The sequence below is a fragment of the Ovis aries genome, chromosome 1, assembly GCF_016772045.2.
Source record: "Ovis aries strain OAR_USU_Benz2616 breed Rambouillet chromosome 1, ARS-UI_Ramb_v3.0, whole genome shotgun sequence".
In the NCBI taxonomy this organism is placed as follows: Eukaryota; Metazoa; Chordata; class Mammalia; order Artiodactyla; family Bovidae; genus Ovis; species Ovis aries.
The window spans coordinates 187,396,607-187,418,025 of record NC_056054.1 but is presented as its reverse complement, the minus strand read 5'-3'; the positions used below and the strand labels follow the sequence as shown (position 1 = coordinate 187,418,025).

At 42.5% G+C, this 21,419-nt stretch overlaps 1 protein-coding gene across 20 annotated transcripts in view; it reads right to left on the bottom strand.

Annotated features, from left to right (window-relative positions):
- Positions 1-21,419, bottom strand: part of CD86 (CD86 molecule) — a 66,768-nt gene that overhangs the window by 24,260 nt on the left and 21,089 nt on the right. For 11 of the 20 annotated variants that reach the window (XM_042247983.2, XM_042248209.2, XM_042248062.2 and 8 more), the window contains exons 1-2: positions 20,781-20,966; positions 5,277-5,326 (exon numbers count right to left, since the gene is read on the bottom strand). In XM_042247983.2, coding sequence (XP_042103917.1) covers positions 5,277-5,326; positions 20,781-20,797 — 67 coding nt within the window. In that variant the 5' untranslated portion in view covers positions 20,798-20,966. 20 annotated transcript variants of the gene reach the window in all.

Below are 21,419 nucleotides of genomic sequence, written 5' to 3'. Positions count from 1 at the left end.
GATTTGCTCCCTTCACCAGCCAGTCACGCTCTTTTACATATTTGTATCTGTAGCCCAGGCACCTTTGTTTTGCAATTTCTTTATTTGGGGCCTTGGGCAAAGGTCTTCTTAAGATGCCTCTGCTGAGGCTGCCTTATGTTTGGAGACATTTTCGCCTTGCAGGCTTACTTTTCCCCAGCAGACTCAGTATTTCCATTCTGAGCCCTTCCCCCTCATCCTTCCTTTCCACCTCTCCCCAGGGTCCATAAAACTGCTGGAGCCTTTTGATCAGAGTGCCCTCAGCAGTCTGAAGACCCCCATGTCTGTGCTGATCCACTTGATCCTTGACTGCTCTGCTCCCACAGAGAGAGAAAGAAATGAAAATGTGGAAAAACAGGTTAAGAGTCCAGAGGAGTTAGTCTGAGAAGTACTGCTGCTGCTGCTGCTGCTAAGTCGCTTCAGTCGTGTCCAACTCTGTGCGACCCCATAGACGGCAGCCCACCAGGCTCCCGCATCCCTGGGATTCTCCAGGCAAGAACACTGGAGTGGGTTGCCATTTCCTTCTCCAATGCATGAAAGTGAAAAGTGAAAGTGAAGTTGCTCAGTTGTGTCCGACTCTTAGCGACCCCATGGACTGCAACCCATTAGGCTCCTCCGTCCGTGGGATTTTCCAGGCAAGAGTAGTGGAGTAGGGTGCCATCGCCTTCTCCGAGAGAAGTACTAGTAGTTCCTAAAAGAAGAGAATGGGAGGAATGGCAGAGAAACAATATTTAAAGAGATAAAGATTGTGATTATTCAAAACTGAGAAAGACACAAGTCCTTAGATCAGAAAGGCATACTCAGTACCATGACAATAAATGAAGATAAATGACAATAAATCTGCACCAAGATATACTGTGGTGAAGCTGCTAAACAAAAAACATCAAATACTTTTTCAAATTTACAAATAAGAAGTGAATCATTCTTAAAAAAAAAAAAATGAAGAAAGAACACCTATAAAACAATGACAATTAGAATGAAAACTCGTCAGCAACCATAAATCAAATAAGACAACGGGGGCAGTTACTTCTGAATGAATAACACACACACATACAAATAAAGCAAATTACAGCATTTTGACTAACTGGACTAAAACAGTTTCAAAAATTATAAAAGTGAAAAGAACTTAGAAACTTGAGAAAGTGTGTATGAAACTATACTGAATAAAACATATTCAGGGATTTGCATGTATATTGTGGTTACAACTATAGGTAACTATTTTTACTCTCTTGCCTGTTACATTATTGTAAGGACCAGAGAAGTGATTTTTAAATAGTACAGGGAGAAGGAATGAAAGAAAGTGAAAATGAAACCAAGAATGGGTAAATACTGTTAGAGGATGTTGAAAGAGTTTTTTGTAATTCTGAGGTCCTGGAATTTGGCCCTATGGCTGGCAATGGCTATAAAGGAAGGGCTACAAGTGTTTTTGTTTCTGTGAATCGCAACATACCGAGGGGACTGAAATCCTGAGTTGCATACTTTGGAGATGGTATTAAGATTTCTCCCAAAGGAAAAACAAGCTACAGTCTCTCAAACTCTTGCCTCTTCCTAAAGTAGTTTGTTTGCCATTGGAACCTCTCTGTTCCCTACAAATACCACCCCTGCTCCCAATCAACCCTATACTTACCCTATTCAGTGACCATCTTCCACTAAATTAACTTGTCAGACAGCCCATTCTCTCTGGAACCTACTAAACATTAAAATGATCCACTACTTCAGAAGTAAGATACTCCCTACTGGGAAGCATACATGTATTTCAAAGACCCCTGAAACAGTACCGTAATGTTAAAGGAGTGACTCCAGAAGGAGAACCATGAGGCTTCATGACACTTCTTTGGGAATTTGGGAATTAGGTCTGAACTATCTATCCACCTCTGTGATTACAGTGACCACTGTCAACAGCAACAGGAAGTGGGAGTCAAAGTAACCATATAAACATGCAACCATCCATATAAGAATCTGGAAGAATCCGCGGGAAACAATAAACCTTTACACCAGATACAAAACAAAGGTTTGAGCCAATTTTATGTAACTCTTAAAAGTGAAGGACGAACCCCCAACTACTCCTGGTATATTAATTGTTCAACCAGAAGTATTGTTCAAGAGAAATGAGAAGCCCTAGGACCCAGAGAACCTCCAGACAATAAGAGAACATCCTTCAGAAGTCAAACTAAGAAGAAACTTCCTCCTGATGTGTGAACTATTGATTTCCCAAATACCACTCTGACTCCAGATTTAAGTATTACTGGAGGTGCTGGGATTGCAGCAAACAGAACTGGCCAATTAGAGGTACCTTTAGCTTTACCGTCTGAGCCACCAGGGAAGTTAAATTATAACCTAATAAACACAAATTATAATCTAAACACAAATTATAATCTAATAAATACACATTATAATCTAATTCTGCAAGAAGGCTGCCTTCTTGCCCTTTTAGTTTCAAACTCTCATTCAATTTTTGCCTCATGGGCAGAGTCAGCAAATACATTGTCTGATTTCCATGATTAGGGGAAGACACAAAACATATTAGGGGGAAAAGGAGAAACAGAATTATTTCACTGCATTGTTTTATATCTGCTGTCAAATGAATTATTCAGCCCTGTGTTTTTGCTGGGTCAATTGCATCCCCTTTCTCCCTTTGGATGCCTGCCTATGAGCCAGTCACTGCTTACCAACCCAGCAAGCAGAGATGTGCCCTGAGAAGGAAGATGAGATTAAGATGGATTCCTTTTCATTCTTTACATAAGAATGAAATCTGTTTTGTTGTTGTTGCCATTTTTAATCCTGTGTGAAGTACTGGCAATGTTATCTTCTAATTAAGTGTCACTGTCTTCTATCCCACTTTAAATTTGTACTGCCAAAAACATAACTACTCTCATCACCATAAAGCTTAAATAACTTCCATTTGGGGGAGTTATTTTTTTAATTTCAGTATTGATAACTCTTTTCAGAAGTTAGGAAGTGTCCAAGCAGTTTCAAACACAAAGCAAGGGCAGAAGTGACACCTGGACTCAATTTTGGTAAGGTTTTTCAGTTTTATTTTCACTTTCCATGGGCAGAGTCAGAAAGTTTAGGGGGAGAAGGGGTGAATGATATCTCAATTCAGACTTTTCTGAAAATTTGTTTTTAGGCCATTTGTCTTTCTTCTCTCCCAAGTCATAAGACCTGGACTGGTCACTGTATGAGAAAGCCCAGGGCCCAAGCTGTAGGGACAGCTAAGGTATTGACTGCAGGGAACTTGGAGGATGTATTTGATGGGAAAATGGTGAACTTGACTGAGGCACAAGCTACATGATCTATCAAACCTGTTTAGGTGCCCAAGGGACAAATCCTACTACTATGGGGAGTTCCCTAGCAAGAGTTAGGAGAAGTAGCATCATGTCAAGGTAAAGTGAACAGATGCTGCATCTGTACTGCTGGGTCTGAATTCAAGCTCTGCCACTTATTAGCAATGTTGTCTTAAGCGAATTATTTAACCTCTCTGGGCTTTAGTTTGTACATTTGTAAAATAGGGAATCCTAACAAGACCTAAAGCAGAGTTATGATGATGTTTAAATGAGTTAATATCTATAAAATACCTAGAACAGTACCTGGCACAAAGTTTTTGTAAACAATACATCTGTGTGCTTGTCAAAAAAAAAATTAGAAGTGGAATGGGAAGAGGTTCTTGCTGGATAATGTTCTCCAAAGCTTTGCTTCAACCCCTTTCTCTCTGTCCCTACTCACACATAACTTCTACCTTCCCAAGAGTTAAAATAGCAAATCATATTGGTCCTGGGAGGTGAAAACTAGTATTATGACCCAAGTCAGTGATCAGTTAGCCCATCTGTAGATCAGGTAACATGTCTATAGCACAGACACAACAAGCTCCAGGGTGCTAAGCAGAAAGCACTTCCCCAAAAGCCCATCCCAGCCAGCATCGATCTGAGGGAGAGTCTTTGTCAACCACAGCAGGGACGAGGTCTGTGGCCAAGGGCCTTATGTGTGGCCGCTGGGAGGAGGTGAGCTCGTGGCCAGTCTAGTTAGTTAGGGGCAGACTGTGCTCTGCTGCAGCCAAACAGCAGGTGGGCTACCCCTCCCCCGTCTGCCCCACCCCAGGACTGGGACGCTTCCCTCTCAGTGCCGAGGGTGGGGAAGACAAGCAGCAGGAAGGGGAAAGGTCAGGAAGACAAACAGCAGGAAGGGGATGGGTCAGGAAGACAAACAGCAGGAAGAGGATGGGTCAGGGGATGGGTTAGGGGAAGGGCACCCAGTCCCAAGATGGGTGGCAAGAACCTTGGCCAGCCCGAGTTTACTGATGAAACTAAACTCAGAGAAAGCAGCAAACAGGGAGGGTCCGAGTTTTCTGAGGCCTGACACTACTAAAATTTATTATGAGTAGAGAAGAGCTCCTTAAGAAAAAGAATACAAACACAAAACAAAATGCCCATGGCTGCTGCAACACTGCTCAACAGGGTGAGAATGTGACAGAGAGACAAGTCAAGAAGTCACAGTGGAAAGAGACAGTGGTCTTAACTTATTGTGGTTAAAATACCTTACTAACGAAAACTTTACCAAGATCTAAGACCCATGACCACACTGTTAGGGCTCCCCCTGAGGTCTTGGAGTGGCTTGGAGAGAGCTGTGCAGGTGAGAAGCCCTGAAGCTTAGCCCTTTAGCTTGATGGTAAATCAGCTGATATGATTAGCTGAAGGGCATTTAATCAGGTGGTTGCAGGGCTGGGTGCCTTGATCCTCCCAGTAATCAGTGCCAACTATGTTCTATGGGTGCAAGCTGAGGGAAAGAACAGGGGGAAGGAGTGGTGGGAGAGGGAAGGTTGAGAAGAAGAAAACCAATGATGGCTAGTAGCTGGAGACTTTTAGAAGCCAGTTTGTCATTTCCTAAAGGTGTGAAAATGCCAGCAATGGGAACAGAGGAGCAAAAGAATTAAGCTTCAGGCATGTCAGAATAGGGACATTCCCCTAGCTCCCTGGGCACTGCTGGACAGTCCAGTCTGCCCTCCTCTGTGCATCTAGAACCACAGGCGTAAGATGGCAGAAGGCGTGGGCTCCAACTCAGGTTGGACCCGTCATCAGCTGATACCTGTTCTCAATTCTGATGCTTCCTTCTTCTTCATGAAAGTCTTTTTGGCTTGTGGTCTTGTGTACACTGAATAGAAAGTGAGTAAAACCCATCAAGTCTCAGGCCCCAGCTTGCATTTCAGGTTCACGGGGAGACAGTAGGAGGATTCTAGGACTTTATAAAGCCAAAAGTGTGCTTACCAGAAAGCAGGAGGGCCATCACAATGAGAGTGTTTCGCAGTCCCATGGTGCTACAGTTAAAACAGAGAAGATAAAACTCGATTAGAAAATGAAACCAAAATGTGACAAAGTGGCGTTTGAAAATTCACTCCGGCCCATGGGTGGGGCAAAGATGATACAGTGTGTTCATCAGAGCCATTTTCTTTTTCTCCTAACCCTACAGACATACCCTATTTCCCAGCCCCCACCCCCACACAAGTAGGCCATGTGACTGGGTTTTGACCAGTGGAATTGCGAGCAGAAAAGATGGGCGTTACTTCCAGGTACCACAGCGCTAAAGCCTCTCTCTTGCCTCCACCCCCTGCCTTCTTTGATGCAGAGGATCCAGATGAGGAGTCCAAGCAGCCAGAAGATGGTAAAGCCTCACTATGAAAAGAAGCTGATTGGCTGAACAAATTAATAAAACAGCTCTTAACACCCCACAGTGATCTATATTAGACTGTGATGTGAGCAAAAAATAAAATTTTGGTGTGTTAAGTTAATGAAATTTTGGGAGTTTTTTACTGCAGTAGCTGAGAAAGAAATGGCAACCCATTCCAGTATTCTTGCCTGGGAAATCCCATGGTGAAAGAGGAGCCTGGTGAGCAACAGTCCATGGGGTTGCAAAGAGTCAGACACAACTGAGCAACTAAAACTGCAACAGCAGCATTATTATCTTGACCAATAGATGGGTATGGTAGGACAAATAGAACGTATATACAGCTTCCCTGGTAGCTCAGTTGGTAAAGAATCTGCCTGCCTGCAGGAGACCTTGGTTCAGTTCCTGGGTGGGGAAGATCCTCTAGCGAAGGGATAGGCTACCCACTCCAGTGTTCTTGGGCTTCCCTGGTGGCTCAGCTGGTAAAGAATCTGCCTGCAATGCAGGAGACCTGGGTTTGATCCCTGGGTTAGGAAGATCCCCTGGAGAAGGGAAAGTTTACCCATTCCAGTATTTTGGCCTGGAGAATTCCATGGACTGTATAAGTCCATGGGGTCTCAAAGAGTCACATACGACTGAGCGACTTTCACTTTCATGTTTAGAAATCAATTTTTCTTTGGCTTCCCTGTGGTTTTCAAACATAAATGTGCATAAAAATTATCTGGAGGATATGTTAAAGCAGATTCTTGGGCCTTTTCCACAGAGATTCTGATTACTAGACTGAGTGAAATCCATGACTCACAAACTCACAGGTGATAATGTTGCAGTGGGCTCCTTAAGGAGCCCACTTGGATAACCCTGTACTAGAAAGTGAAAGGGAAGTCGCTCAGTTGTGTCCCACTCTTTGCGACCCCACGGTCTGTAGCCTACCAGGCTCCTCTGTCCATGGGATTTTCCAGTACTAGAGTGTTTGCTTAATCTATGTGATGGAGCCAAGGAAAACGATAGGTATTGCTCTATAACCTCCATGCTCTCTCTTTTCATTTCCTGCCCACCATCTTTCTTCATTCACCCACTGACCCCAACTTAAACCAAAAAGGCTGTAGAGTGGCTTACGGGGAAGCATAGAGTAGGGAAGATGACCAACATTACAAATGGGAAAAGCAAACCAAATGCAGGAATACAAAACGGAGTCAAGTACAATGCCAAAGCTAAATGCTTACTGTAGAAAGCTGCCCACTTTGTATGGTATGGGTCGCAAGTTTGGCTTGTTAACTTTTTAACAGATAAAGTGAAAAGGAAAATCTATTTGGTGAATCAATTTCCAGATCTGTCCATGAGATAAAAATAAACCGATGCTCAGATGAAAGTATACAACTATTCCTGATCCAATAGCAGACATTTCTTCCCTGTGGGTGATTTGTCTAGAAGCCATCCTTGATGCCTGTGGGTTATGCTAGACACTCTTACTTTCCTTTCCTTTCCCATAGCATCAGTGTATGACTTTAGGCCAAAAGTATTTGTTATGTTTCTTTCCTTCTGGACTGTAACTTCTTTTTTTTAAATAAAAAATTTTTAATAGATCATACCTGCTCATAGTACTACATTTGAAATATAAGGGCAATAAACAGTGGAAAGCAACTCCCTGCCAACCTTGCCCCCTAGCAGTTTCATTTCTCCCCATAGCAATAAGTGGAGTGACCACTATTACCTGTTAGCAGTCTCTTGCCTCTACTTGCAGTTATTTGAGACAAAGTGAAATGAAAACTGAGACCCATTTTTTTTTCATTTTATTACAAAACACAAATGTTCGCACACTATAATGCAGTTCTGCACACTAACCACTCCCTTGGAGGTTTTTCTGTGTCCACACATACTGGGTATCCTCGGTCTAACAGTTGCATATTATTCTGGTGTTTTCAATTGGATGGCAATAATTTACTTTACCAGCCCCTATCGATAGACATTTGAGTTTTTCCAATCTTCTGCTGTAATGAAGAGCCTTGATCATATGCCAAATCATATATGTGAGAGTAAGCTATCTTCCTAGAAGCAGAATGGCTTGACCAAAAAGTTAAAAAGCAAATTCAATCTTAATCTTCACACATATTGAAAAATTGTTCTCCCCTAAAACTAGATGCTTATGCTCCAACCAACAAAATCACAGCATGAATGTCCTTATTTTCATATAGATTTTGTCAACAAAGATTTCTAATTTGTAATCTTTACCAATCAGTTCAGTTCAGTTGCTCAGTCCTGTCTGACTCTTTGCGACCCCATGGACTGCAGCACACCAGGTTTTCCTGCCCATAACCAACTCCCAGAGCTTGCTCAAACTCATGTCCATTGGGTTGGTGATGCCATCCAACAATCTCATTCTCTGTAGTCCCCTTCTCCTCCTGCCTTCAATCTTTCCCAGCATCAGGGTCTTTTCCAACGAGTCAGTTCTTAGCATCAGGTGACCAAAGTATTGGAGTTTCAGCTTCAGCATCAGTCCTTCCAATGAATATTCAGGACTGATTTCCTTTAGGATTGACTGGCTGGATCTCCTTGTAGTCCAAGGGACTCTCAAGAGTCTTCTCCAACACCACAGTTCAAAAGCATCAATTCTTTGGTGCTCAGCTTGCTTTACAGTCCAACTCTCACATCCATACGTGACTACTGGAAAAACCATAGCTTTGACTAGATGGACCTTTGTCAGCAAAGTAATGTCTCTGCTTTTTAATATTGATCTTTACCAACAGGGAAGGTTAAAATGACATCTCATTGTAATTTTTTAAAAATTCCTCTTTTGTTGTCATGAAATACATATAACTTCAAATTTGCCATCTTACTCATTTCTAAAGTGTGTAGTAATGTTAAACACATTTACATTTGTTGTGCAACCATCATTACCACCCATCCCCAGAACTCCTTTCTTCTTGCAAAACTGAAATTCTATACCCATTAAACACTAACTCCACACACTCCTCCACTCCCTCTGTCCCTCTGTAGAAGCATCATTCTACCTTCTATCTCCATGAATTTGGCTACTTTAGGCACCTCATATAAGTAGACTCAAATAATGTTTGTCTTTTTGTGTCTGGCTTATTTCACTTAGCATAATGTAAGATTCAAGAGTCAAGCAATTTGTAGCAGGTGTCAGAATTTCCTTCCTTTTTAAGGCTGAATAATATCCTATTGTATGCAAATGCAACATTTTGTTTATCCATTCGATTGTTGATGGACATCTGAGTTGCTTCCTCTTTTTGGCTGCTGTGAATTATGCTATGATCATGGGGGTACAAGTATCTCTTCAAGACATTGCTATCATTTCTTTGGGGTATATACTCTAAAGTGGAATTACTGGATCGTACGGTAATTTTATTTTTAATTTTTGAGGGAACTGCCATATTGTTTCTCCATGGCTATACCATTTACATTCTCATTAACTGTGCACAAGAATTCCAATTCTCCACATTCTTGCCAACACTTGTTATTCCCTGTAGTTCTTTTCTTTAGTATCCATCCTAAAGGGTGTGATGTATTTCTTACTATAATTTTAAAATGAATTTCTTTTGTGTATGAGCATAATTTCAAATGTATAAGAGGTAATATTTCCTATTCCATATCTGTACATTTCTTTTGCCTATTATTAATTTGGGTCACTGGCCTTTTTTTTCTTTTTTCTTATTGATTTGTAGGAGCTCTTTTATATTTAAAAAATTCATGCTAATTAGTGAACAATTCAGAGAAGGCAATGGCACCCCGCTCCAGTACTCTTGCCTGGAAAATCCCATGGATGGAGGAGCCTGGTGGGCTGCAGTCCATGGGGTCGCTAAGAGTCAGACACGACTGAGCAACTTCACTTTTGCTTTTCACTTTCATGCATTGGAGAAGGAAATGGCAACCTACTCCAGTGTTCTTGCCTGGAGAATCCCAGGGACAGGGGAGCCTGGTAGGCTGCCGTCAATGGGGTCGCACAGAGTCGGACACGACTGAAGTGGCTTAGCAGCAGCAGCAGTGAACAATTAGAAAATTTGTGTTTTGTGACAGTGAGTTGCAAATATATTCAGCTGCCAAAACACATAGTAGGTGTCCAATCTGTGCACCTCACGCTGTCTCCCAATTGTTCTGCCTTCCTTCTACGGATTTTAATAAGTTTCAGAACACAGGCACTATCTGTTGGGCCAAGGCTGACACCAGTCAGTGGTAGAATCTGGAAAAAGAGTTCTTTATTTAAAAAATTGAAGTATAGTTGATATATGATGTTGTGTTAATTTCTGGTATTCATCAAAATGATTTAGTTATATATATATTCTTTTTCAGGTTATTTTCCATCACAGTTTAATACAAGATACCGAATATAGTTCCCTGTGATTTACAGTAGGACCTTGCTGTTGATTTTATACATAGTAGTTTTGTATCTGTTAACCCTAGACTCCTAATTTATCCCTTCCCCTCTTCTTCCTTTGGTAACCATAAATTTGTTTTCTATATCTGTCTGTTTCCATTTTATAAATAAGTTCATTTGTATCATAAAGATTCCATACGTAAGTAATAGCATATGATATTTGTCTTTTCCATGTCTGAGTTACTTCGTTTAGTATGATAATCTCTAGGTCTATCCATGCTGCTACAAATGGAGTGATTTCATTCTTTTTTATGGCTGAGTAATATTCCACTATATACACTACATGTTCTTTATCTACTCATCTGTTGAACATTGCTTCCGTGTCTTGGCTACTGTAAGTAGTGCTGCTATGAACACTGGGTACATGTGTCTTTCCGAATTAGAGTTTTCTTTGGATATATGCCCAGGAGTGGGATTGGTGGATCAAAAGGTAAAGGAGTTCTCTATTTGATTCTTGTGTACTTCATCACCCTAAATCACTACCAATATCCTATTTATCATAGATTCTGAGGACTGTGACCCCTGTGAGTCTGAACTCCTACCTAGTATAAAAATCTCACACTGTTTGCAAACCAAGTATCACTATGCTTAATGTAATCAAAGTTGTTTTTTTTTTTCTTCCCTGGGTGATGTGTCAGACAGACAACACGATCAAAATTATACTTTGGTATAAATTTAATGAATCACCTTTAATTCAAATAATCACATGAAATCTGTATTGTCCTGGGAAATCCTGGACAGATGGTCCCTGTAATTCATTCAGTGGGGAGGAGCACTGGGTCTGAGAAGGACATCAAAATTATTTTTTGCTTCTCTTTTTGGAATCTCTGTCTTCTCCTGGGTGAAAAGCTGCCTCTCCTTAATTTCCTCTCATTGATACTGGTATCATTCTCTCAAACTATGCAGAATAAGCCTAACAGAGAATAGAGAATAAGCCTAAGCCTAACATACTTCTATCAAAGCCTTTTATGGATTTTGGGGGAGAGAGATCATGTTTGTCCTCGAAATCCTGCCCCAGCAGTGATATTCCTAGTAAACTTCCCTAAACATTAACTTAGAGACTGCACACCATCCTGACAAACAGTGTAGATACCTGGTTTACCAGAGGCCCTATTAAAATATAGGGCTAAAACACTTGAGTGTCATGATACTCTTTTATACAGTATAAATGTATAAAAATATACTCTTATACATACGAAAAATTTCTCTCATCTCTAGCCATGGAGTGTGTGTGAGGGGCCAGTTTTCTTCAATGTCATTGGCTATGAGGCAGAGCAGAAATGTCACTGCTCCCCGTGCAATGAACTCTGAACCACAACTACGAGTCACGACTTTCTCCAGAGGGCCTGAGAAGTAGAAACTCTAGCTTTTGGAGGGAGAGAGTAGAAAGGGGATTGGGAGAGGAAAGAACCTAAGAATTTACAGGGGAGATTCTCTGTGAGGATATTTCTGTCGGTTGTGAGCAGAATAAAGTCTGTAGGTGGGTGAACTGGTCAAAAACCTAGAACAAGTTTCAGCGTTCTATTTAGCTGGAGGTTCACCTTCAAAACTAAAGAAAAGCACCCACCAGACGCTACTTTCTCTCACTTTACATACCTGGACATCATAGAATGTGAGTGAGAGTCAACTCAATGACCAAGTATATTATTCCTCACAGCAAGGTGAGATTTTCTTTCCCCATGTTGTAGGTAAAGAAATGGAGTTTCTTCCCTGCATTCTTCTTCAATTTTACTGAGATAACATCGGTTTATAACATTTTTTCATGTTTACAACATTATATTTCCACTTCATACGACATTATATTTCCATTTCCGTATACACTACAGTTTGCTCACCACCAGAAATTTAGTTTCCATCCATCACTCACTGTGTTCTTTTTAACTCTTGTATAGTTCCTTTAAAAGTCCAGTTGGTTTCAGATGTGCTGTTGTTATTGCTTAGTCACTCAGTCATGTCCAACTCTTTTGTGACCCTGGACACAAAAGCCTGGACGGTAGCCTGCCAGGCTCCTCTATCTATGGGATTCTCCAGGTAAGAATACTGGAGTGGGTTGCCATTCCCTTCCCAAACTGGGGATTGAACCTGAATCTCTTGTATTGGCAGGCAGATTCTTTACCACTGAGCCACCAGGGGAGCCCCAGGTGTGCTTTAGGAGCAAGGAAAAAAGATTTCAATTCTACCCACTCTCAGGGTAACAAGGGAACAGCACATCCCTGGGGCCAGGTGTGATGGCAGCTCCTAGAATCAGAGTGTGACACTCAGGGGGACAAGCTAGGCTAGGTGTAGGATGGACCACAGTGTCCCTGTGTATCGGACATTTTTGTCCCGAGCTGCCTTTCGGTCCACAAATATTACTTGAGTACCTATTACGTGCCAGGCAGAGAATGCTTCTCTCCACCCCAGCCCCGGACAGGTAATGAGTTTGCTGGCCTGGGCTAACCTCCAGACGCATGTTACTGTGTTTCAGCTAAGCCTCACCTAGAAGAGTTCTGGGAACTACGTGCATTGGAACAGAACAAAGGGGATTAAGAAGAGTTCTTTTATGTCTCAAGTCTGCAGGAGGATGTGGGATCTAGCTCAGGCGAAAGGCAGTATGCAGATATGGCGAGGTGGTGTTGGCCGGTCACGGGGTGGGACAGGGGAGTATACATATGATGGCTCAGGAAGTGAGAGAAAGATTCCAAGGCAGAAGTTGGGGAGCAGCAAAAAAAAGTTCCCTATTTCACTACTTTGTCTAGAATATTAGTGGTGATCAGGGCACCAGGAAAAATGCTGATAGGTTTTCTGGTGTCTGATGAAGGTTATTCACTGAGAGAGTCTCATGCAAACATGTAGTGAATTTACTCAATGTCAGGCTTGTTCTAGAGGTTGTGAGGGACTGTAAACATGCGCAGGCCTTGATCCCTAACCCAGAGCTAAAAAGAAAAACAGAGTGTCCACAAACAGCTATCGTTCAAGCTCCAGGCCAGCATGGAAGGTGGACTCATTCATCTCCGCCCAGCACATATGAGAGTCCTTCTCCGAACAAAGCAAAAGATGCCATAATCTCGATGGAGGGAGGACTAGATCGGTCTCAGCCCAGGTTCAGACCCCAATCCTTTGTTTTCTGCCAGCTTGTACTGTGGCTGGCCAAGCAAGCATGCTGGATGGGCACTGCCAGCTGAGTGAGAAGACAGGGAAGGCCAGGAGCCCTCCACGCACCATGAAGCTCCCCTCTGTAGCACTTGTCATCATTGTAATTTTACATTTATTTACAAGCCACCCAGGGCCTTTACTGGCCTCAGGGTGACATGCTGTGTCAGTCACTTCTCAGGGCACCAGAACCAGAAGCTCTACCCTTAGAACAGCTATGATTACATTGGAGGTCCTTGGAGGAATAGGGTAGGCTTATTTCCTTTTTCACAAAGTTTCTGAACTGCAAAATAAGAAGATTGCTGGGAATTGACTGTATCTGAATTTTAACTTCTGACAGGGTGTCTCGTGATATGCTTGAGAGCAGTGGAGAAATGTGGGAATACATATTCATACAGATACTTGGCTGTGCCCCTAGGTTGTTCATTCATTTAACAAATATTTTTTGAGCCAGGCCTTGTGTGAGGTGCTGGGAGTAGAATGATGAGCAAAACCAGAAAGGACTCCTCTTCCTATAGTTGCTTATAGGTTAGTAGATGAGCAGGATGATGATCATACAAATAAATGTAAAATTACAATGATGACAAGTGCTACAGAGGAGAGCGTCATGGTGCTCGGAGGGCCCACAATAGGTCTAGTCTAAACTGAGATTTGAAGAATGATGTGATAAATTAAAGATGGACACATATTCTTTGCTACTCCTCCCTCCTACCCCTTTGTGACCTCTAATTTCCTCCCCTTGAGTCTGGGCTGGCCTTAGAGATTTGTTTGACCAACAGAGTGCACTAGAAGGGATGTTTAGGACTTCTGAGGCCAGGTCAAAAGAAGCCTTGCAGCGTCTGTCTTTCTTGGAATGTGGGGCTCAGAGCCACTATGTAAGATGTCCCCCTGCTGAGACCACCATCATGGAAATGCCATGTGTAGGTGTTTGGGTCGACAGTCCCAGCTGAAACCAGCCTTCCAGCCATTTCTGCCAAACCACCAAACATGTGAATAAAATCCGGAATCCTTTAAATCAGAGGTCAGCAAACTGCAGCCTGAAGACCAAATCAGACCACCACCTATTTTTACAAATAAAGTTTTGTTGAAATGCAGCTATAACCACTACTTTAATTATTGTCCTTGACTGTTTTTTGAACTGCAGTGATAGAGTCGAGAAGCTGTGACAGAGATCATATGGCTTGCAAAGCTGAAAATATTTTCTATCTGGCCTTTTATAGAAAAAAAAAAATGCTGACCCTTGCTCTAGATCAGCACTGTCCAGTAGAAATATAATGCAAACCAAATATGTAATTTTAAAATGTCTGGTAGCCACATTAAAACATTTTAAAAGAAATAGCTGAAATTAATATCAATAATATATTTTATCTAATCTAATATCTAAAATATTATTTCAATATGTGATCAATATAAAAATTATTAATGACTATTTTACATTATCTTTCCTGTACTAAATCTTCAGAATCACATGGATATTTTATATTTACAACACATCTCATTTAAGGTGAGCTACATTTCAAGTAATCAGTAGGTACACGTGGCTAGGGGCTACTGATTTAGATAGTATACATCTAGACTAGCCCATTCATCAGCTAAGAGACCAAGTTGATGCCATGAGGACCAGAAAAATCGCTCAGAAGGCTGCCAAAACTTCTGACTCACCTGTTATGAGAAAGAGTGAAATATCCATTGTTCTAAGCTGCTAAGTTTGAGGGCAGTTTCTGATGCATCAACAGGTAAGCAGAACAGATTGAATAGGTGCTAAGTAAGTGAAGGTTGGTGGAGTGACTTGGAAAACGTTAGGCAATGGGACCAGCATGTGCCAAGGCACTGAGGGCACATGAGAGAAGGTTGATGTGGATAGAGGGGTGGAGGACAAGACTGAAGAGGCCAGCAAGGGCCAGACCATGCTTCTTTTATGGGTCAGTTAAAGATTTTGTTCTTTATTCTGAGAGCAACATGAACAGCAGAGGAGTGACATAAGTAGGGTTGCATTTTGAAGATGACTGGCCACTGTGTAGCAGATGAATAGTAGAGAAGTCAGGGTAGAGGCCCCCAGACCAATCAGTTGGCTATTGTAGTCATATAAATGAAGGAAGATGGCTTTTTGTTGTAGGTTGTGGTGGCAAAAGTAGATAGAAATGGATAGGTCCAAGCAGAATTTAGGACTAAAACCAACAGGATATAGTGATGGATTAAATATGCGGGATGAGAACAAGGTGTTGATTGATTCATTCACTCAACAACTGAGCATCAGGAATCATTCTTGTTTAATAGGCTGATACTAGGTGGGTACTGTGGGGCTCTCTGTTTTTTACTTTCTCATTTTTACATGTTTAGTAAAACTATGAATGAAAGCACAGAAGTCATACTTCTGCTTTCAAATGTGCAGATGTACATACAAATGTGCACAAGAATAAGCCAGATAGCTATTGGTCAGTTGGTCAGCTGAAAAGAGAGTCTGATACTAGCATGCTACATCTCAGGGTACACAGAAAGATCTACACTTAGGTGAAGTAGAATAAGTAGAAAATAGAGAAGAGCTTATCCGCAGTAAATATACAAGTCATACAAATGCTAGCGTGGCAAGGCTAACCAAAAGTTAATTCGTTCTTAGTGTAGAAGGTGGTCACTGTTCTCTGTGCTAATCAGACCACATCATTTGTGGTATCACATTCAGTGAGGTCGGTTATACTTGAATGACCATGGCAAATTAGAGTTGATCAAGGGATTCACCAGGGAATAATGAAAGTATGTCAAATGAGGAACAATCGAAAGGCCTGGGGGTAACTAACTTGAAGCAGAGAAACCTGCAAGTGCCCAAAGCTGTCTGCAAATGTTTAAGGGCCCTCCCACAGGAAGACACTTGCACTGCTGTTAAAGGGACAGTAGTTCCAATACTGCAAGATGCAGGGAGCCGGATCTCAGCTTCAGGTGATGAAGAACGTTGAATAGAGTGCTACAACCAAGGACTGGATTTTCTTGTGAGATAATGAGCTCCTCATCACCAGAACTGCTCAGGCAAAAGTAGAGTAATAATGCAGAGGAGACATTTTAAAAGAGATTCTTGAATTGAGGGGGTGGTTGAACTGTATAACTTTTCTTAAGCTTTCCTTGAAGCTGCTCATTACATTCCCAGAAAGGAGGAAAAATAAGGGAGAAAACCTGGATACACCCATCTTTCCAGGGAGAAAATCTGGACACACCACTTTTCCCTAACCCCACCCAATTTCATTCCTCCAAGTTTTAGCACGGTATATAGTCGCAAAGAGTCAGACACAACTGAAGTGATTTAGCACAGCACACATAGTATGGTGGTCTTCCCAGGTAGCACTTGTGGTAAAGAATCCACTTGCCAGCACAGGAGACATAAGAGACTCAGGTTCGATCCCTGGGCTGGGAAGATCCCCCCGGCATGGCAACCCACTCCAGTATTCTTACCTGGAGAATCTCATGGACAGAGAAGCCTGGCAGACTACAGTCCATAGGATTGCAGAGAGTCAGACATAACTGAAGCAACTTAACACACACACACACACACACACACACACACACACACACACACACGCACAAAGTATGGTATGTTTAAAGGATCCCAGGTCTGTGGAGGACCTTCTGAGTTGACAAGTGGTCCAAGGTTTCAAAAGAGATAGTGAACAGCAAGTAATCCTATGGTCCAGAAGGTGGGGTAAAGATGGTGATATCTAACCTGGGACTTAAAAGTAGGTCAGTTTTGGTCTCAGAACTGTACCCTGGTGACAGGAACAGAGTGAGCTAGGAATGTTAGTGCTTGCTGGAGAAAGTCAAGTTCAGTTAGAGCAGATGAGGCTTCTACTCCGTGCTCCCAGCCTGCTCAGGTCTGATCCTCCCACTCCAGAGAGCTGTCAGCCTAGGCCATTGCATAAGAGGATCTTTCTCAGAGAATTTCCATCTTCCTTTCATATTAGCAATTATTGAAAGTCCAGAACTTGATGTGGTGGCCATCTGCCTCTGTCCTTGAAAGGCTCTGCAAGCCTCCAACAATTCTTCCCTGGACAGCCCTCCAAATAGATTCCCGCAGAAGTACTATTCAGGCATTCAGTTAATGTGGCTCAGGGAACTACTGCCTCCTGGTGAACTACTTTCAAATGTTTGATTGCGTGTAACTGGATACGTATTTCAGCCATATTCTTGAGGTACACATACATGTATAAGAACAGGATAGCTGAACATGGCCTAGAAAGTCAGATAAGGAATTTATATTTGCTTTGATAGAAAATTGAGAGTTTGGGATTAATAGTGTGGGAGCAAAAAAGTTATATAATGAAAGTTTAAAGAAAATAAGCCTGTCAGTGGCCTGAAGGAGGCAGTGAAGGCTGGTATGAGGGCGATCAAGAAAGCCAATATTAACAGCTTATACAGCAAAAAAGACACAGATGTGTATAGCGGACTTTTGGACTCAGAGGGAGAGGGAGAGGGTGAGATGATTTGGGAGAATGGCATTGAAACATGTATAATATCATGTAAGAATCGAATCGCCAGTCTATGTCCGATGCAGGATACAGCATGCTTGGGGCTGGTACATGGGGATGACCCAGAGAGATGTTATGGGAAGGGAGGTGGGAGGGCAATTCATGTTTGGGAACGCATGTACACCCGTGGTGGATTCATGTCAATGTATGGCAAAACCAATACAGAATTGTAAAGTAAAATAAAGTAAAAATAAAAATTTTAAAAAAGCTTATAGACTTGAGATGAAGATGCTGAACCAACTTAGCAGAAGCAGGCATGACAGGAAAGAGATGGGCCTGAGTGATACCTTGATGAAAATGTGAACATTTCCTGGTGTCCGGTGGACACGGGAGGTGACTAGTACTGATACACATCACCCATCCTCACCTCTGCTTTCCTTGAGCTCCCCCCTACCAGCTACATCTCCTCGCTGAGGCTGGATCATATGTCTGACTTGGTTTCCAATCTCGTCTTGGAGCAAATCCCTTTGGGTCCTCATTGATGGAGAATTTCCTTACCTAACACTGCTTTCATTCATTAGCTGTCATCTTCCTCACCCATTTGGGAGCAGAGTGTTTCCATACAGATACAAGGGGAGTAGCATCAAAGAGGCATAGGTACAAAGAAGAAAGGTCTAAGTAGGTTCATAAGGAGCAGGGATGCTTTTCTTCATTTGCCAATATTGTACGTAACTAAAGCATTAAAACTAAGAGTCCATTCCCCTCACTTGCCCAGAAGAAGGAGCGTAAGATGGCAATAGTAATTAACCTTTCCCATCCCCCAAGTCTATGTATAAGACAGATACCCAGTTTTTCTAGTCATATCTAGAATCGGACCTTTCTGAGTCAAGAAATACTGTTTTTTTGATTTATCAATGGTTTTGGAAACCATTTTCCCCTTTTGCCAAAAAAGTTCTTATGGGTAAGCACCATGCAAAATTTTTACAAGTTCCTCTCTCTGAGTCTGTGCACATCCAGTCAAGGGCTCTGCCTGCCATGAATAAGACCCACAGAACTTACCAAAAGGCAGCCATGCCAATTCTGGCCCCCTAAGGAAGCCCCTTCCTGCTCTCTCAGAACCAGAATCATGGTCAAAAAGAGAAAACCAGTGTTTCAAGGGCACAATCTGAGGGACATCCCCTTCTCCCCATTCCACACGCCAGCCCTACCCTGGTGCTTGGAATTCCCAAATTACTCATTCCTTGGGTAAAGGCATTTTTGAAAGCCCCTATTAAAATGCAAATGCTAGCTGGAAAGGAGAAATGTCTTTTGTTTTTAGCTATTAAGAGTTAAGTTTATTTTCTCCAGGAAATGGAACTTGGAAAGAAATCATACTCATGAAAGGAAGGAGAAGAACAGGAAATGGAACCTCTCCCATCTTGACTGGGAGATGGAAAGTGCTGGATACAATTTTCTTTGTCTATGTATATTCAAAATGGCATCTCTCTCCCAAACCCAGCCTAAGTAAACTATGATGGGAAGCTCAGAAAGTCTCTGCATTGATTAGAGATGAAGACAAGGGTCTAATAAAGGGTTATGTGCTCAGCCTAGGGCCCTATCCTTCCTTCTCGCCTGACCATGAAAGGTGAAGTATCCATACTTGCCTGGACCCTGAATGACTCCAGAAATTTCCCCACCACCTCCTCATTTGTTTCAGACATACTTGTTCTTGTTCTATGTCCTTATAGCTTCCATCTTCTGGCCCAGAGACCCCTAAACTCACCTCCTACCTCTACCTGATTTTTGAAACATGGTATTTGAACCTTGAATTTCTCCTAAGGAATCTAGCTTAGCCTGTCTTTTCACCTTTCATGTTCTCTCCACTCCCCACTCCAGCCTCAATTCCATGAAATCCAATCCTCACCTCCATTATGAGGGGACATCTCTTATCTGGGAATATTGTAGTAACCAAAATACCAAGCTCAAAGACATAGTTCTTGAACAGTGAGCACAATCCATTGTGCTCATAATCCAGTGAGCACAAAACCATTTCTTCTCTTCAGAGCATTGTTGCTACACAGTCAGTTTTAGTGTGACTATTTCATTAGTACTGTTTTCCTGTTAGGCTAGAAGCTTCAAGAGAACAGGGGCCATGTCTCTAATTCTCCTTGTTAGAAACCCAGGACCTGGGACAGAGTAAGCATTCAAAAAATATATTTAGGGCACATAAATGAGCAGAGATTTATAAAATCTTTCATTATATACAGGATAGCTCATGTAAATAGTAATATCTATAACAGCAAACAGAAAATATCACGCTCTGAATTTGTGCACATAATTAAATAGACATTTTAATCCAGAGTCTGAGTCCCAAGACTGAGGTTGGGAGGAACAGGTCGACTCCTCAGTTCTTACAATTTGAGGAGTGGGAAGTTCCCTTGGTCAAAAATTATTTTAACCTGTCTCTCCAGAACCTTCAATAACTATTAGCGGAGGCACTATTTTAAGGCTATTTGCAAATGCAAATAAGTTCATGGTATACAGAACACGATAAACCACTGCCTGGGCTCTTTTTGACCCAGGACTATTTATTTCCAAATAAGCTATTAGTCTCTGGTGCCAGGAGGGGCTGATATTGGGATGGGGCCCTTGGATGGGAAGAAGAAATGGGCAAAGGTTTCTGGACAGGAGGAGGGAAAGACCAAACAAGAAAGCAGAGGCTGTTTCAGAGTGTGTAAGTCTGGTCTCCGTCCTCTGGACTTTCCACTGGCACAAGGGGCTCGGGCAGGGCCAGCACACTTGGATAGCTTCTCCTGGAGCATAGCTGCTTGGAGCCCCCAGCACTGCAAGGCCAGGAGTGGCTGCCAGTTGTTTGGTAAATGGTGCCTTCTATTTCCTGACTGTTACGTCTCTCAGCTTGTCAAAGCAGACAAAGGGAACCAACTAGAAGAGACACATTTTTGTCATGTCCCACCTCCAACATAGACAGTCCAGGAACCGAGCCTGATGGTCAAAGGATTTAATCACATACTCCTCACCCCTTCTTACCCACTCCCTTGCTGGCTGTCAGCCCCAACTTTGAACATCTGCCCCAGATGCAGCCTGACCCCACACCACATTCCCCCAGGCACACAAGCCTCATGAGAACATACCTGTCACAGGTGCCCATCCACTGCAGCTCCAAGAGACCAGAGGCATAAGCCCAGGGGCATTCCCAAGGAACACAGAAGCAACGGATCAAGAATAACTGAAGAGGAGCCTTTGTGAGCTCCCCATACCTCCTAACACTCCTTGTAGAGAGAGAAATAATATCAGGGCTGAGGCTAGATCTCAAATGCAGAAAGGGGAACTGACTAGAGAGAAATAACACCACAGAGAGGGGCAGTGTTCTCTCTGGTTCCAGATAACTTCTGCTGGCAGGTGGGCATTTCCACTGATGAGAATGACTACAAACACACTCCTGAGAGCTAGTGACTGTAAAGCCCTGAGGAAACCCCCCAAAGACAGCCCAGCCACAAACATGACAGACACCTTCCCTGACAGATCATAGAGGCCCATAGGTAAAAAGAATCAGCTCAGTTCAGCAAATGCTTTACTGGGCAGCCACATGCCAGACGCTGTGTCTGGCTGAGCAGGGCTGCAGGAGAGAGCCCTCAACCAGAGAGAGCAGAGACACCCGGTACTTCACCTGTCACCTTGCCCCAAATCACTCACTGAGTACCACTTGGTGAATCCTGCTAGCAGTCAATGAACACACACAGCCCCTATTTTCAGATTATCTTAATCTAATC